At 41.3% G+C, this 17,094-nt stretch overlaps 1 protein-coding gene across 2 annotated transcripts in view; it reads right to left on the reverse strand.

Annotated features, from left to right (window-relative positions):
• Positions 1 to 17,094, reverse strand: part of SPNS2 (SPNS lysolipid transporter 2, sphingosine-1-phosphate) — a 158,195-nt gene that overhangs the window by 23,951 nt on the left and 117,150 nt on the right. For both annotated transcript variants that reach the window (XM_087717221.1, XM_087717223.1), the window contains exons 5-9: positions 14,019 to 14,085; positions 9,931 to 10,073; positions 8,975 to 9,127; positions 6,768 to 6,957; positions 4,717 to 4,782 (exon numbers count right to left, since the gene is read on the reverse strand). In XM_087717221.1, the coding sequence (XP_087573347.1) occupies positions 4,717 to 4,782; positions 6,768 to 6,957; positions 8,975 to 9,127; positions 9,931 to 10,073; positions 14,019 to 14,085 (619 nt within the window). The remainder of the gene's footprint in view (positions 1 to 4,716; positions 4,783 to 6,767; positions 6,958 to 8,974; positions 9,128 to 9,930; positions 10,074 to 14,018; positions 14,086 to 17,094) is intronic.

Raw genomic sequence — 17,094 nt, forward strand, 5'->3', positions numbered from 1 at the left:
TAGTTCTTTAGAGTACTTTCTGAGCACTTTACAATTTCAGCATTATTTGCATATTGCCCCCCCCCCAGCAATCAGGGGTCCTCATTTTACCAAACTCAGAAGGATAGAAGGCTGAATCAACCCTGAGCCACCTCAGGATCGAACTCCTGACTGTGGGCAGAATTTGCCTACAATACTGCAGTTAACCGCTGTACCACCAGGGCTCTCTTTCCCAGCTAACCATATCCAGATGGGAACCATCATAGAGTGAACATCAGCCAGTTTGGTGCAGTGATTAAGGCAATAGGCTAGAAAAGGGGGAGACCGTGAGTTTTAGTCCTGACTTAGGGATTGAAGCCAACTGGGTGATTTTTGGTCAATCACTCTTTCAGTCAATCACTCACTCAGCCACGGGAAGCAACTATCCATCTGAAAAGGCTGCTAAGAACTCTGGAGGGACTTGCCCAGGCAATCATCAGGAGTGGCTTGAATGGAAACATGGGGACGGACACACACACACACACACACACACACACACACACACACACACACAAACACACACACACACACTATGCTATTGGATGTTCTGTCTGCAGAGGGTGGATATAGTACTCCAACATAACTGGAGAGCAAGTGATCAGAAGAAGGCTCAGTTAGATAAAAGTAAAGGTTCCCCTCACACGTATGTGCTTGTTGTTCCTGACTCTAGGGGGTGGTGCTCATCTCCATTTCAAAGCTGAAGAGCCAGCGCTCTCCGAAGACGTCTCCGTGGTCGTGTGGCCAGAATGACTAAATGCCAATGGTACACGGAACACTGTTATCTTCCCACCAAAGTGGTCCCTATTTTTCTATTTGCATTTTTACATGCTTTCAAACTGCTAGGTTGGCAGAAGCTGGGACAAGTAACAGGAGCTCACTCCATTACATGGCGCTAGGGATTCGAACCTCTGAGCTACCGACCTTCTGATCGACAAGCTCAGTGTCTTAGCCACCGAGCCACCAGTTAGATCCTTTTTAATCCAGAACTAAGATGCAGCCCAGTTCAGGGCTCCTGAACTGCATGAATTAGGAGCAAATCAGAGATCCATAAGCTATGTTGGTTGTTTTAATCCACTGAGGGTAGCTGAGCATAGAGGGGGAAGAAGAAACATTTAGTGAAAAAGTAGTTCCTGACCAAGTTTGCAGATGTAATCAGTTACAAAAGTAGAGTGGCATTTTGAAGAATAAAATAAAGCTGAAACTAAATTTTTACTAAGGGAGTTGTCCAGATTTTGCTGCCCAAAGGACAGATACGGTTGCTTGGTCAAACATACTTCCTTAAGTAGAGGCCTGGAGAAAGCTCTGGTTTCCCAGTGATGTCCTCTTCCCACCACAGAGAACAAGCAAGACTATTTATAGCACTGTAGAAGGCATCTCTAAACCATTGTTGTTTTTGATGCCCACATCCTATGGAAATGGCCAGTGGCAAAGGCCATTTAAGAAGAATGTCCCTAAATGTTTAGGACCAATATCAAAATCCAGAGAAATGAGAAGGGAAGGCAGCCAAGAGATCTCCAGTAGTCCTATGGTAACCTGCTTCTTTCTGCTAATCTCCCATGGATGCAATTCAACTTAGAGAGAGCTTGGGAAAAATTCCATGGATGAGAATCCTCAAGGGGGAAAACAACTCAAGAAGCTTGGAAAAATTTTGAAAAATGAGATTACAAAAGCCCAGTCTAGCACAATACCAATGAAGAAGAAAAGTAACAGCTCCCAAAAGAAACCAGCGTGGCTGCATAAAGAACTCTCTGACAAATTGAAAGACAAAAAAGATAAGTATAAAAAGTGGGAAGGGGGAGACATAACTAACGCAGAATAAAATAGTCCAACCTATCAAAAACAGCACCACAAAAATCAGATTAGGAACACAAGTTGAAATAGGGAAGAAAATGGTAAGTGAGCACCTGTCTACCCTAGACGAGTTCAAATCACCAGGACTGGATGGATTACACCCCAGGGTTCTGAAGGAACTGGCAGACGAGATATCAGAACCACTGGACTATATCTTTCAGAGATCCTGGAGCACCGGGGAACTACCAGAGGACTGGAAAAAAGCTGATGTGGTTCCCATCTTCAAAAAAGGGGGAAAAAACAGATCCAGGAAACTACAGACCTATCAGCCTGATCTCAATACCAAGAAAGATTCTGGAAAAGATAATCAAGCAATGAATTAGCGAACACCTAGAAGTAAACAAAGTAATAGCCAAAAGCCAACATAGGTTTGTCAAAAACAGATCATGTCAAACTAATCTTATTGCATTATTTGATAATGTGACAAAATTAGTGGACCAGAGGAATGCCGTCAATATAGTTTACTTGGGCTTCAGTAAGGCATTTGATAAGGTAGACCATAACCTACTACTAGATAAAGTAGAAGAATGTGGGTTAGACAGCATCACCACCAGATGGATTTGTAACTGGCTGACCAACCACACTCAACGTGTAGTCCTCAATGGAACTGCATCTTCATGGAGGGAAGTATGCAGTGGAGTACCCAAAGGCTCTGTTTTGAGCCCAGTACTCTTCAACATCTTCATCAATGATTTTGATGAGGGAATAAATGGGGAACTCATCAAATTTGCAGATGACACCAAGCTGGCAGGAATAGCCAACACTCCAGAAGATAGGCTAAAGATACAGAAGGATCTTGACAAACTTGAACATTGGGCACTATCTAATGAAATGAAATTCAATGGTGAAAAGAGTAAGGTTCTACATTTAGGCAACAAAAACGAAATGCACAGGTACAGTATAGGTGGTACCTTGCTCAACAGTAGTAACTGTGAGAGGGATCTTGGAGTCCTAGTGGACAACCATTTAAATATGAGCCAGCAGTGTGCAGCAGCTGCCAAAAAAGCCAACACAGTTCTAGGCTGTATAAACAGAGGGATAGAATCAAGATCACATGAAGTGTTAATACCACTTTATAATGCCTTGGTAAGGCCACACTTTGAATACTGCATTCAGTTTTGTCACCATAATGTAGAAAAGATGTGGAAACTCTAGAAAGAGTGTAGAGAAGAGCAACAAAGATGATTAGGGGACTGGAGACTAAAACATATGAAGAACGGTTGCAGGAACTGAGTATGTCTAGTTTAATAGAAAGAAGGACTAGGGGAGACATGATAGCAGTCTTCCAATATCTCAGGGGTTGCCACAAAAAAGAGGGAGTCAAACTATTCTCCAAGGCACCTGAGGGTAGAACAAGAAGTAATGGGTGGAAACTAATCAAGGAGAGAAGCAACTTAGAACTGAGGAGAAATTTCCTGACAGTTAGAACAATTAATCAGTGGAACAGCTTGCCTCTGGAAGTTGTGAATTCCCCAACACTGGAAGCCTTTAAGAAGATGTTGGATAGCCATTTGTCTGAAACAGTATAGGGTTTCCTGCCTAGGCAGGGGGTTGGACTAGAAGACCTCCAAAGTCCCTTCCAACTCTGCTATTGTATTATTGTATAACTTCTATAGCCTTGGGATTTTATGGTAGTCTTCAATTCCAGATACTAACCAGGTTCGAATCTGCTTAGCTTTTTAAAAAAACAACAACAACAACACAGCCAAGCTTGGCTATGTGCTACCACTTGCTGTGATGTCTCCCTTCTACATCTACACAACATGAAATATATGCTAGATCTCCTGTTTTAATGCTGGGCAAAACTATGCCTTTATTGGGAAAACCTGTAATTAGAAGTAAGAGATGAGAGATGGTTTCTAGAAAGCTGGAAAATGGGATCTCTATCAAGGTTTAAAGAACGAGACAGTTCTCCAAATGAAGAAGCAGAACGTGTTTGTGTGTATGTATGTATCATGTGGAGAAAGAGCAAGAACCAGACGAGGTGAGGGTGAAGAGTGACAAAACAATAAGACCAAATGGAAGATCTTTAAATTGCAAGTATCTTCCTTAGCAATTTTGATGAGGAACATTGCAATGGTCAGCTTGCAGGAGAAAATTAGCCATACTAGCTATGGCTGATGAGAGAGAGGCCGCATTCACACAAACACATTTAACCATGACAATTAAAGGCCCAACTACTGCATTTGCCCAGCAACTAAACTTGATTGCTTTTAATTAGATTAGTCTTCAATCTAATTTGCAATGAAGGAAATGCATTAATATAATATGTTAGGCACCTGCCCGAAGTCCAAGCTTAGTTGTTTGAGTCCAACATCAGTTGCCTGATTGCAAAACATACTTATAGCCCTATTCCCATGATGGCCGACCTATGGCACGCGTGCCGGAAGCGGCACACAGAGCCATTTTTCCAGGCACGCGAGCCGGCGCTGGTTGTTCTTCTGGGTTCAGCCAGCTGGTCTTCACGCACATGGGAGTGCTAGAAACTGGAAGAGCAACTTGCCGATGCACATGTAGGTGCCAGAAACCAGAAGATAGTCTTCCTGGCACATGCATGCGCAGTGGGAGGCAGCTCTTCTGGTTTCTGACACGTGCATGTGCACCAGCCAGCTGGTCTTCGTGTACGCATGTGTGCCAGAAACTGGGAGACCAGGTGGCCATCACGCATGCGTGTGCCAGAAGCCAGAAGAGCAGCCACCTGGTGCACACATGCTCACCGGGCAGCTGCTTTTCCAGTTTCTGGCACACACATGCGCGCTCCCATTTCAGTACTTAGTGCCAAAAAGATTCACCAATACTGCTCTATACCATCAATGAAATGCAAGTTGCCCATGCATATTAACTTACCATAAGTATGTCAGCTGTGATGGCCCAGTTTGAAAACAAAAGAGTCTCACCAATAAAAATGCAGACCTGTGGTTGAAACATTAGACATATACAATTTACTCATGCAAATCTGGGAAGTTATCCCACAATCTGGTGGTTCTGTTTTAAAGACAGTATCCCCAATGTAACTGAATGCACGGCAATGTACTGTTCACATCCACTGAACCTTATCTGTGTGGGGTGGAGGAGACAGGCAGGGAAGGGCATTTTTAAAAAAAATTTACTTATTTGTGATCAGGAAAAATTTTATTGAAGAAATACTTATCAAGTGCTTATAGTTTTATAAGGTTTGTAAGCTTCTTATTTTTATATGTTTATAAGAAGTTGAGAAGCTGGTGAAAATTGTGTGTATTTCAAAAAAAAGGTAGAGGTCAACCATGGTGAGAAATGTATTTATAGCAGGAACAGGGAACCTCCAGATGTTACTGAACATGGCTTATGGCTGGGATAAAGGGAGCTAGAATCCAGCAACATTTGCAATGCCATATGTTCTGCCTGATTTGTAGTATTTATATACTTCCTTAAATTCTCAAGGTAGCTAACAATAATTCTACCAGTATAAACATGGACATAAATACAAACATAAGCTGCAGAGCATGCGGGGAAAAAAAATGGGGTTTGTAAAAAAACAAAAAAGAACTCCATCAAGTACTGAAAGGGAATCTGCCTTGATGGAGAGGAAGTTAAATATATATTATAGGCTGATTACATAAAAGAAGGACTCTGGTTGCAGATAAAGGTGTGCCAAACATTTCAATTTTAGATTGTCTTGAACTCGAAATGCAAAGTGGTGATTTTGAACGCCCTAGAAGCACTTGGAGCCCTTGAAATAGCTTTGTTTTACGTCACTTTTAATCGTTTTTGTCTTTATGCATCTTTCCCAAAACTATTCAGAGGTGTTAATTTTGTTACCGGCAGGGCCATTTTGACTACAGAAGGATCAGCATTCAAAGAAGTGCATTAATAATGGATAAAGGGAACTTAATACATTGGAATAGAATCAAGGTCACCAGTTAGTATATTAAAGCATCGGCTAAGGTCCATTTTCAAGTGTGGACATTCCAGGCAAACATTCCATATCCTTGGTATTCAACTGCTTTGAAATTGATTGAATCTGGTACTTAACGTATTTTGATGTGAAAATGTTGTCCTGGTACTCATCATTTCTTTGGTGCTCAATGCACAAGCTTGAATTTGTCAGTGTTGGGTGCCTTGTGATATTATTCTTGATGGGAAAAATGTATTTGGAACTTATTGTTTTGGGTACTCATCATGTCACTCTGAACCAATTAACGATGAGTACAAGGTACCACTATATTTGACACTGTCCTTTACCCTCCTGTGTGCTTTAAATCTCCTTTGAGATTTAAAAGCAGGGAAATGAACTGGGGGTGCTCTATAGGTATTCCAAATTCATACTTTCTGAGATTTAAAATGCTTGGAAGGCAATAGATTAGTAGTAGCGGCGGTAGGAGGCTCCTCCCACCGGCCCAGATGCCTCTGTGCATGCACAGAAGCATTGAACACGCACGGGAGCATGCCCGAACTGCTAGTAAAAAGATTAGCAACCCACCTCTGGTTCCATCCATTGCTTCTTGTCCTACCCTCAGGTGCTTTGGAGAATAGCTTCGCTCCCTCTTGTTTGTGGCAACCCCTGAGATATTGGAACACTGCTATCATGTCTTCCCTAGTCCTTCTTTCTATTAAACTAGACATACCCAGTTCCTGCAACCATTCTTCATATGTTTTAGTCTCCAGTCCCCTAATCATCTTTGTTGCTCTTCTCTGCACTCTTTCTAGAGTCTTCACATCTTTTCTACATTGTGGTGACTAAAACTGAATGCAGTATTCCAAATGTGGCCTTACCAAGGCATTATAAAGTGGTATTAACACTTCATGTGATCTTGATTCTATCCCTCTGTTTATGCAGCCTAGAACTGTGTTGGCTTTTTAAAGGAATAAAGGAAGAGAAATCTGACTTCAGCCTCTCCTTTTCCAGACTGACCACTTACATAGGCTCCTACAATGCTGTTCTTGGCTGCAACGAAAATCAAGCAGGTAAAGATGGCTGATCCCAGCATCCCAACAGCGCAAACCAGAGGATCCGCTCTCTGTGTTTTCACCCGGCACCACTTGGTAGCTCCAGCCCCAGTGATCACGCCCAGAAATCCAGTGAAGCAGGTGATGGCTCCAAAGATCAAGCTAAGAACAAAGAACGATTCCAGAAATAAATTTATTTTCTCATTTAGGTGTACTTATTTTTATACACAAGGCAATAGGTGAGAGGCAACGGGGAGGGTTGAATTAGCAAGACAAGGCAATGAGTAAGAGGTGCTACATGGAAATTGATGGACTAAACCCCTGCAAAAGAATTCAGAAAACAAAACAAAAAAATATGCAAGTTCTGGAGATCTTCAAGTTTCATGGGAATTCTAGGTTCTTTCAAAACTCAGGTCTGAATTTTTGACAATAAATGAAAAGTTAAAAAATATTTGAACTTAGGAAGTTTATTTGAAACTTACAGTATGTCTGGAGAAGTTATTTTTTGCCACTCCATGCCTATATACAACTGTTCTTAAATCACTCAACTTTCATTTCTCTTATCATTAAACAAAATATGAATCTCTGCCTCTCATGGTAGCCATGGCAATTAAGACAGCAAAGGAGGCAGAAGTACAGAAGGAAAAAAAATGTATGTTAAAAAACACTATTTGTCAACTGAAGTAACATGATCAGATAGAATTTAAGACGAAATGTCCTGCTTTTATTTTCCCCTCAGAACTCAAGCGCTGTCATGGTGGCAGGAAGAAATAAAAATAAATAAATTCCTGCTTTTAAAATAAAATCTATAAAAAGCTTTGTGGATTGTATTAAGTATTAAGACAGGATGAAAGCCCAAAAGAACAGCCTGAACTGAGAAAAGTACAGCTAGTCCTCAGTTAGTGACTGACTTATTTAGCTACCATTCATATGAAAAAGTAATTTTACAACTAGTGCTTGGATTTATGGCCATTTGCAGGTTGACAAAGGAAAACAGAAGTAAAATCATAACTGTGGGGTTTCACTTAGTGGCTATGTCTCTTTAACAACTGAATTGACAGTCCCATATTGGTCACAAAAGAAGGACTAACCTTCCTTTTGTTTCACTCCCAGCCTATGGTATCCTCAAATGAACTGCACCTAAGCAGGCTCGGTTTCTGACTATCTGAGGAACCAGTGAAGGTCCTCTGGTCGGGTGGCCAAATGGACCTCTCTGCCAAGAAGCCCTCAAGGAGGGCATGTGAGTAATGAACGGCCTTCTCCTGCATTTGTCTCACTTCTTCTGGTTCTTGGTGCGTTCATACTTGCTGTCTTCGAACACAGCAAATTCCATTTATTCATTTAAAATGTTGTACTGCCTTTCTTTTTCTATTATTGTTGGTGTATATTTCAAAACTCAGTTTATGTTTCCTTGGGATGGTATTTCCACCAACCCAAATATAATTTAGTATCATTTCTTATTCCCGTACCTTCAATAGTCTACCCTAGTTATGTCCCCCCCACTTTATATCTCACCCTTGAATATATACTTATATATTTAATATTTTCTTTTCTGTTTTCCCCTTCTTCCTACCCCCTTTTTCCATTTAATAGAAAGGGAGAGAGGAGGAGAGAATGAAAGGAAGATGGGGGAAAGAAGAAAGAGGTAAGGAGAGGAGGATGGAAGGGAGACAAAGAGAAGGAGAGAGGGTAGGAAGGGGAAGAGGAAGAGCAGGAGTAGGAGAAAGGTAAGGGAAGAAGGGAGGAGAAGGAAAGGAGGAAGGAAGAAAGTAGAGAAGGGAGGGAGGGAGAAAAGAAAGGGAAAACAAGGAGGGGTTACAAAAGGAGGAAGGGATGGTAAATAAAGCAAACCAAACTCTACATTATAACTTATTAAATGAAATAATAAATGCATAAGAATGATAAATGTAAAGAAGAAATAACAATTATGTGAATGTATACTTAAAATGGTATGTAAATGAATAAAAAAAGAAAAAATTCTTTGAAAAAAAATGTTGTACATCCGCTATACCAGTGTTTCTCAACCTTGGCGGCTTTAAGTCCTATGGACGTCAACTCCCAGAATCCCCCAGTCAGCTGTGCTACACCATAACGCAAATACAGCCAACAGTATGTGAACATATTCTGAGGAAATATTTTATAGCTCATAGGGAAATACGAACGTAGAACAAAACCTCACCTGTCTTTAGTCCCACAGGGCTGCGAAGTGCAAATCTCTGCTGTTTTTTGAACAACTTGGGCCCGATGCAGATAAACAGGGAACCACATCCCTAAAGCTCCCGTGGCAAAGGAAACAGCAGAGGTAGCCAGGGACGAAAACACATAGCTGCGACTGGAGACAAAGGGGGTTGTAAGTCAGTTTCATGAGTCTTCTGAACAGACTAGAAGAAAGAAGGCAGATCTGCCCCAGGAAACTCTTACTCATATACAGTAGCCCAGAAATAATCTCAAAACCTCTTTCCAGAGTTGGATGTCTATAATTTATAACGAGGCAGCTATAATTAAGGGGCTGCCACAAAGAAGAGGGAGTCAACCTATTCTCTGAAATACCTGAAGGCAGGACAAGAAGCAATGGATGGAAACTAATTAAGGAGAGAAGCAACCTAGAGCTAAGGAGAAATTTCCTGACGGAACAATTAATCAGTGGACTGGTTTGCCTCCAGAAGTTGTGGTTGCTCCAATACTGAAGGTTTTAGAGAAGAGATTGGACAACCATTTGTCTGAAATGCTATAGGGTTTCCTGCTTGAGAAGGGGGTTGGTCTAGAAGACCTCCAGGGCCCCTTCCAACTCTGTTATTCTTAATTTCTACCATAAAAGGGGCAGCTCCATGACAAATGAGGGCGAAAAACCACACCAGCTTAATATGACGATACAAAGGAATTAAAAGTCCTCTAGGGAAGGACTGCTATCATTTCTGTAATATACAAGGCACTTAGCACATCATTGGTGTTGACATTACATTAAACAGTTGCTGTCATCAGCAGCTTCATGAAAAAGAAGCTGGAGAAGGGGAATATTGTGGGCAATTTTCAAAAATGTTACTCTCAGTTGTCTGGCTTTGCACCTGTAAAGTATCTCAAGTTGGTTTCTAACCGAGAAAAATTTAAAATCAACCCTAAGAAGGGTTGCCTTACTTTCTTATCAAGGCCTTCATGTCCCTCAGCCAGGAGGTCCGGGCCTTCAGCTGTGCCCCCAGTTGTTCGGCATTGCCTCTTTTAGCAGCTGGTACAAATATTAAGATAAGTGTCCCTGTGATCATACCTAGAAGTGGAGAAACCTAGAAGAGAAGAGGGGAGTGGGGGGAACAGCTGAGAAAACAGCCCAAAGCGAATGATCTGACATCAAAACTCAAGACGAAGAACAGGATTCCTAGATCAGAGCAGAAATTCCTCTCCCTGATTCACCTCTAAACAAAAGCTGCCTGTATAATGCTATACAATTTGTTATGAAATTTATGTATGTGTGTGTGTGTTTTATATACACAGCATAAAATATCTGGGAGAAATATCCGACTTACCTCATTCCATTCCTTGCTAAATAGACAAAGCTATTATCCATTGAATCTCTCCTTTCATTAATCCACTTGCAATTTTTAAGTGAACCTCCCTTTCCCTCCTCCTATCCATAATCTACAACATGAACTATATGAAAGGTAATTATGCTGGCACGATTTATAATGCTGATGTAAAAAAAAACAAAAAACGCACCACCCTCCTAAATCATGCATTCAATGTCCTCTCAGCACTTGAAAATGCCATGCAAATCTCATCTATAAAACAGAACTAATTAACCTGCATAAAGATGCTTATTCCGAACCAGGCATGTGACGGTATTCAACACTTCTAAATGGCACCATCTCCGAAATCCCACCTCCGCAGAAGGCCGGTGACAAGAAAACAGAGATCACCTCTCTGCTGGCCGGAATCCAGGAGGGTCAAAGATCAGTAAGCAGTTTGGCGGTCTTATTTCCTCTCGGCTATTTTTCCATCCATCCCAAAAAAAATGTTGTAGGTATGTCTGCTCTGTGCATTGTGTGCTCGTCTTCCCTAGCACATTTATCAAGGTCCCCAAGGGGATAAAATAGAAGGAAATAAGAAGGCTCGGTGCAGGAAAAGAAATGTGAAGTGAGACAAAGTGTTCCTCTCTCTCTCTCTCATGCACCCCCGAACAGAAAAAAATAAAAGCCTTTATGTTTAATAATAAGGGAAATTAAGAACAGTGTGGACTGAGGCCACCTTGCCTTTGCTATCTCAACAATAAACCAGCATAAATCAGAAGCGCCCTAAATTGTGTAACAGATTTTGTATGCGCTCCAACAAACGAAGGGAGTAAATGAAAGAGAAGCTATGGGAGAGAGGGGAGGCGGAAATCTCCGCGAGAAATGGCAAAAAATACATCACACAGGGTTTCAATTTGGCTGAATAACTGAATAACAGAGTTGGAAGGGACCTTGGAGGTCTTCTAGTGCAGTGTTTCTCAACCTTGGCAACTTGAAGATGTCCGGACTTCAACTCCCAGAATTCCCCAGCCAGTGAATGCTGGCTGGGGAATTCTGGGAGTTGAAGTCCGGACATCTTCAAGTTGCCAAGGTTGAGAAACACTGTTCTAGTGAGACCTAACCCCCTGCTTAGACAGGAAGCCCTATACCATTTCAGACAAATGGTTGTCCAATCTCTTCTTAAAAACTTCCAATATTGTAGTACCCACAACTTCTGGAGGCAAGTGGTTCCACTGGTTAATTGTCCTGACTTTCAGGAAATTTCTCCTCATTTTTAGGTTGCTTCTCTGCTTGATTAGTTTCCACCCATTGCTTCTTGTCCTGCCTTCAGGTCAGTGGTGAGTTGCCAATTTTTTTTACTACCGATTCGGACGTGTTCGCTCTTGGCGTTTCTGCGCATTCCTCCCACCACCGCTACTACCGGTTTGCCCAATCTGGGCCGAATTGGGAGCAACCCACCTCTGCTTCAGGTGCCTTGGAAATAGGTTGATCCCCTCTTCTTTCTGGCAGCTCCTTAGATATTGGAAGACTGCTATCATGCCACCCCTAATCCTTCTTTTAATTAAACTAGACATGAAACTAGCTGTTTCAGTTTTAGGCCAAGTTTTATATATAGCTGGATTAAATAGAGTCCTTCTCTCTGACATTTTTTAGGTGGGGAAGTGAGTGGGCAGGGGTTGCATTTAAATTAATTCAGATCTTTGTAAAAGGAACACTGTCAGTGTAATAATGGTACGGTATAGTCAAAACAGCCATTATGGGGTACTAGCACTTCACTGCAATTCTTTCTACTTTGAGTATCAGTTTATGAGTGCCAACATTTACGCACTCAGAACAATACCAAAAGAGAAAAGGAGACAATTTAGTTGATGGTTTAGTTTTTTATATCAGCACGATATAAAACAATGTTGAGACTCTAGAAAGAGTACAGAGAAAAGCAACAAAGATGATTAGGGAACTGGAGGCTAAAACTTAAGGAATAATGTTTGCAGAAATTGGGCATGTCCAGTTTAATGAAAAGAAGGATCAGGAATGACATGATAGCAATATTCCACAAAGAAGAGGGGATCAACCTAATCTCCTGAGTACCTGAAGGAAGAACAAGAAACAAGGGATGGAAACTAATCAAGACGAGAACCAACCAAGAACTAGGGAGACATTTTCTGACATGAAGAACAATCAACCAGTGGAACAACTTGCCTCCAGAAGTTGAGAGTAAGCGTTCCATCATTGAAGGTTTTTAAGAAGATCTTGCACAAACATTTGTCTGAAGTGGTATAGGGTCTCCTGCTTGAGCAAGGGGTTGGAATGGAAGACCTCCAGGGTCCCTTTCAACTCTGTTATTCTGATTGGCAAGTTTAGAGGTTTGCCAAAATTGAGGTGGGGGGGGGATGGAAAAAAAACTAAAGGAAATGAAGCTGAAGAACTCAAAGAGGGCTGGGAGGGGGGGAAATCTGAAAGAAAACTGGGGGAGAACAGGAATAGATTGCTGGGAAGAACATCCTGCTTACCAGAATGCAAAAAGTCAGCAAAGACTGTAATGGTTCATTTCTGGTCTTTGGCTCTCATCATTTCCCCACATATACCTCTACAAACACCTCCGAATATACCTCAGGGACACCGTGGCCCTGTGTGCACAACCCATTAATTCAGCCACTAATAAGCCAAGCCAATCTCTTCACTCATGGATTTGATTAGACAATCCACATTAACTGAACCCAAATGAGTCATTTTGGAGCTACAGTGTTCCCATCAACTTCAACCCCATCAAACACTTCAGAAAGGAAAATGGTGAGTCAAACGTTGGCCTCAGATGCACTGTTGACATTGTAATGTAAGCCACACCTCTGGCTGACCATGTAGAATAATTTAAAAGGCAACCTCTGGTCACAGGAAAATTGTCCAGGTCTTACATGCATATCATCCAAACCTTCTGGGAATTTTGAAGGAATAAATATGTACGGAAAAAAACAGGCAGTAAGCAGCACCCACAAATTATTTCCTAGCCTTCTTCTAATTGTAGCACAATTAACCTCTACTATAACTACACTCAACTGCAAAACTTTATGTTCAAAATAATATACCGTAAGAAGATAAAATTTAATTTCTATCAAATCTTCTCTCCACAAGCATCACTCTGCACGCCATGCTGAGTCACTTTGATTGAATAAACAAACCATAACTTGTTGTATTTATGCTTCACACAAAGCCAAATACTATGATTTACAAATTGCAATTTTTAGATTTGAAGAACATGTTAAGTTAAAGCTAAACAAACCAGACATCAGGGCTTAATACATCAGAGATCAGGTACATCAAATATATATCAGGCCCAGAGGTGGGTTGCTTCCGGTTCGGCCCAAATCAGGCAAACCAGTAGTTCCGGCAATGGGATGCTCTGCCTACCCTCCCAGACACTTCTGCACATGCGCAGAAGCACCGTACACGCAGGAACACTGATCAAGCCATTACGTTGCACCCGAATTCTGCTGAATTATAAATTATGCTTAAATCAGGGAGAAAGAGGCATGATATTTATTCAGATTTTTCTATACAAATGTGTTAAATCTAAACACGAGTTCATTACTAGAGCTATAATTCACAGGCTGCAAAAACTGTACCATCACTAGATAGCAGCCATGAGTTGGAGTGTCCTCTTTGCTGCCATCTTGTGGTGACTTAGATTTTTGCAATGCAGATATGATAATCCTGCTCACTACTCACCCGCAGGGCCCAGTGCCAATCTCCAGCTACTTGCTTGACACTTGATCCCGTGATATATCCTAAGCCACTAGAAAACAGAAAGAAATAAAAAATATTAAAATAAAAAACAAGGGGGAAAATGAAATATGACTTCAGTTATTTGGTTAGGTTTTGAGCCAGCCTGTGTTCCCAATGGCTCCAGATATATTCATTTTACCATAGTTGCCAAACCAAATCAAAAAAAGAAACATGTCTGTCAAGATATTACAGTATTTTGGGGATTACCCAGATCTTAGTTGACAAAGAGATGGCTGTAAAGTGATCCTGAAATCTCTTTATTTTGGTTGCTTCCTTCATGCTTCCTTGATATTATTACTCATCCAGCACTTTAAGCATAGCCAACCCAATAATATCAGAAACAGGATCAGAATAGAATAGAGCTGGAAGGGACCTTGGAGATCTTCTAGTCCAACCCCCTGCTCAAGCAGGAGACCCGATACCATTTCAGACAAGTGGCTGTCCAGTCTCTTCTTAAAAACCTCCAGTGACACCCACAACTTCTGGAGACAAGCTGTTCCACAGATTAACTGTCCTCAGTTTAGGAAGTTTCTCCTTAATTCCAGGTTGCTTCTCTCCTTGATTAGTTTCCATCCATTGTTTCTCGTCTTGCCCTCTGGTGCTTTGGAAAATAAGTTATGTAATAATATTACACAAGCCTCTAAATTTCTAATGTAAGAGATTTCTACACATTCCCAAGCTCTATATATATAGGCAAGAGTCCTAGCGATCTCATTAAAAATAATTATGTCTGGTTCACAAAGACAGTTTTTCAATCGCCTGGCCTATTTTAATGGATTTTCTATTTTGCACCCAGACATTTTGAAAATACATTGTGGGCATTCTCATAAAATGGAATATGTGCCAGTTCACAACACTGCTCCCACGGTGGCATGGTCATCCACAGGGTACCAAAAAATAAATTAGCTCTCACGAATTGTTAGGTAAGCTCCCTGTTGGGAGAGCGAGCGTGTTCAGAGAAGCGTTGTGAGAGTTGTGTTGGAGAACACACAAACCAGCATACAGAAACACTGCAGTTTAAATAGGCTTTCACTTTCGTGGAAATAGAGGTATCAGAGTCCATCAAACAGTCCAAGTCATACACGGATAAGACAGTCAGTCATCAATGTCTTTCAGTTAAGGGATAATCCAAATAACATAGTCCAGTATCATACAAACAGTTCAGAATTATGTTCAGTGATATCTCAGGACAAGAAGTATAGTGGACATGAAGGGAATATTTGGTGAAGGGGAGGCAGCTTGAATCCTTGCATTATTTACGCATAAAGATAGTCCTCGACTTACAACGGTTTATTTAGTGACCGTTCAAAGTTACAAAAGTGCTGAAAAAGTGGGTTATGACCATTTTTCCCACTTAGGACCATTGCAGCATTCCCATAGTCATGTGATCTACACTCGGATGCTTGACAACTGGTTCATATTTATGACGGTTTGCAGTGATCACCATATGTGACCTTATGACAAGCAAAGTCAGATTCACTTATCAACGCTGCTCCTAATTTAACAACTGCAGTGATTTCACTTAAGAAATGTGGCAAGAAAAAGTCATAAAATGGGGCAAAACTCCCTTAACAAATTTCTCACCTAGCAACATCAATTTTGGGCTCAATTGTGGTCATAAATCGAGGAGTACCTGTACTGTAAATAGTTGGGTTTGGGCAACATGCTATGCTAAATTCAAAATAATGCCTTCTGCCTTATTAATACGTAAACCTGGCCACATAATCAATTGTTCATGAAAACAAGGTCAAAGAATTTAAAAGAATCATCCATTCTGGAAGACCAGGAATATTTCTATCCTTTTAACCTCCCATTTTTCTACATATGTTCTTCTTCTATTTCCAATGGTCAAGCGCAGGGGTGGGTTTCTGCTGGCATTACTCCAGCTCAGTTCGTGCTCTATTTTGTGCGCAGTAGCTTATAAATAGGTCTGCGCATGCGCAGAACATTTTAAAAGGTCAAAAAAAGAAGTAATGGGGAACTGGTTCGGGGGCATGGGGAGTATGCCGTCTCTATCAGTTTGGAGATCCAGTTGCCATTTCCACTACTGGTTCCACTGAACCGGTGCAAACCGGTAGAGACCAGTGGTGGGATATGACTGATACGCCCTGGTACGGGTGTACTGGTGCCTGCTGGGAACACCAGGTACCGTTCCGGTATGATGCTCCGGATGGTTCACCCACCCGCCCACGCTCCTTACCCGCATTTAAGCTGTTTGGGGCTTCCGTGCATGTGCATGGAGCGTACAATGCCTGCGCAATGCTCTGTTGAGCAGCTGGAGCATCGTGGGCGGTAACTATGCATATGCGTGCTGCACGCATGTGCGCACGTGCTGCACGAATTCATGTGGTGGACACACGGCTCCATTGCACTGTACCGGAAACCATTACTGGTAGGGATCCACCTCTGGCCAGGTGGGAGTGCCAATGCTTAGCTACCCAAAATAGCACTTCCCATAAACAAAAGGCTGAAAACAAAACAAGATATTTATGGGAAAAAACTAAAAGATACATCCGATGATGGTTGGTATGCCAGAAAATGCTGCAAAATGCAAATTGCCACTAAATGAGTTTCTTCACCATGAATTTTATTTAAGTCCTTACGCTGATTAAGGTTAACATTTCACCAGCTGCTATTTAAGTAGTGCAAATAGCAGTCAATATTTGAATGGCTGTACATAAAAAGGAAAGAAGGGGTGGACTTTTAAATGCCATTGTATTAACTACTCTGGTTTTAAAGGAAGTTCTCATATAAATACACATATTAGCAGTTTGAATAAGATTGACTTCATGCCTTGTTCGTGGAATTCTTGGGAATTTGCCTGAGAACTGTATATATAAAGATAGCCTCAAAACAAAACATAACAAAATGTTTAGTCACAACTTCCAGTTACAGGACAGGATACAGTATATATCCAAACATTCGTTGCTGTACAAGTGTAAGGAAGGCTATCAGTTGTAAAAATTTTCACAATACATGCATCTGATTTATTCAACCCCTAAATAAATATTGAACAACT

Source organism: Thamnophis sirtalis, unplaced genomic scaffold, assembly GCF_051295495.1.
Source record: "Thamnophis sirtalis isolate CommonGarterSnake01/CBP01778 unplaced genomic scaffold, rThaSir2_p1.2 scaffold_6, whole genome shotgun sequence".
Lineage (NCBI taxonomy): Eukaryota > Metazoa > Chordata > Lepidosauria > Squamata > Natricidae > Thamnophis > Thamnophis sirtalis.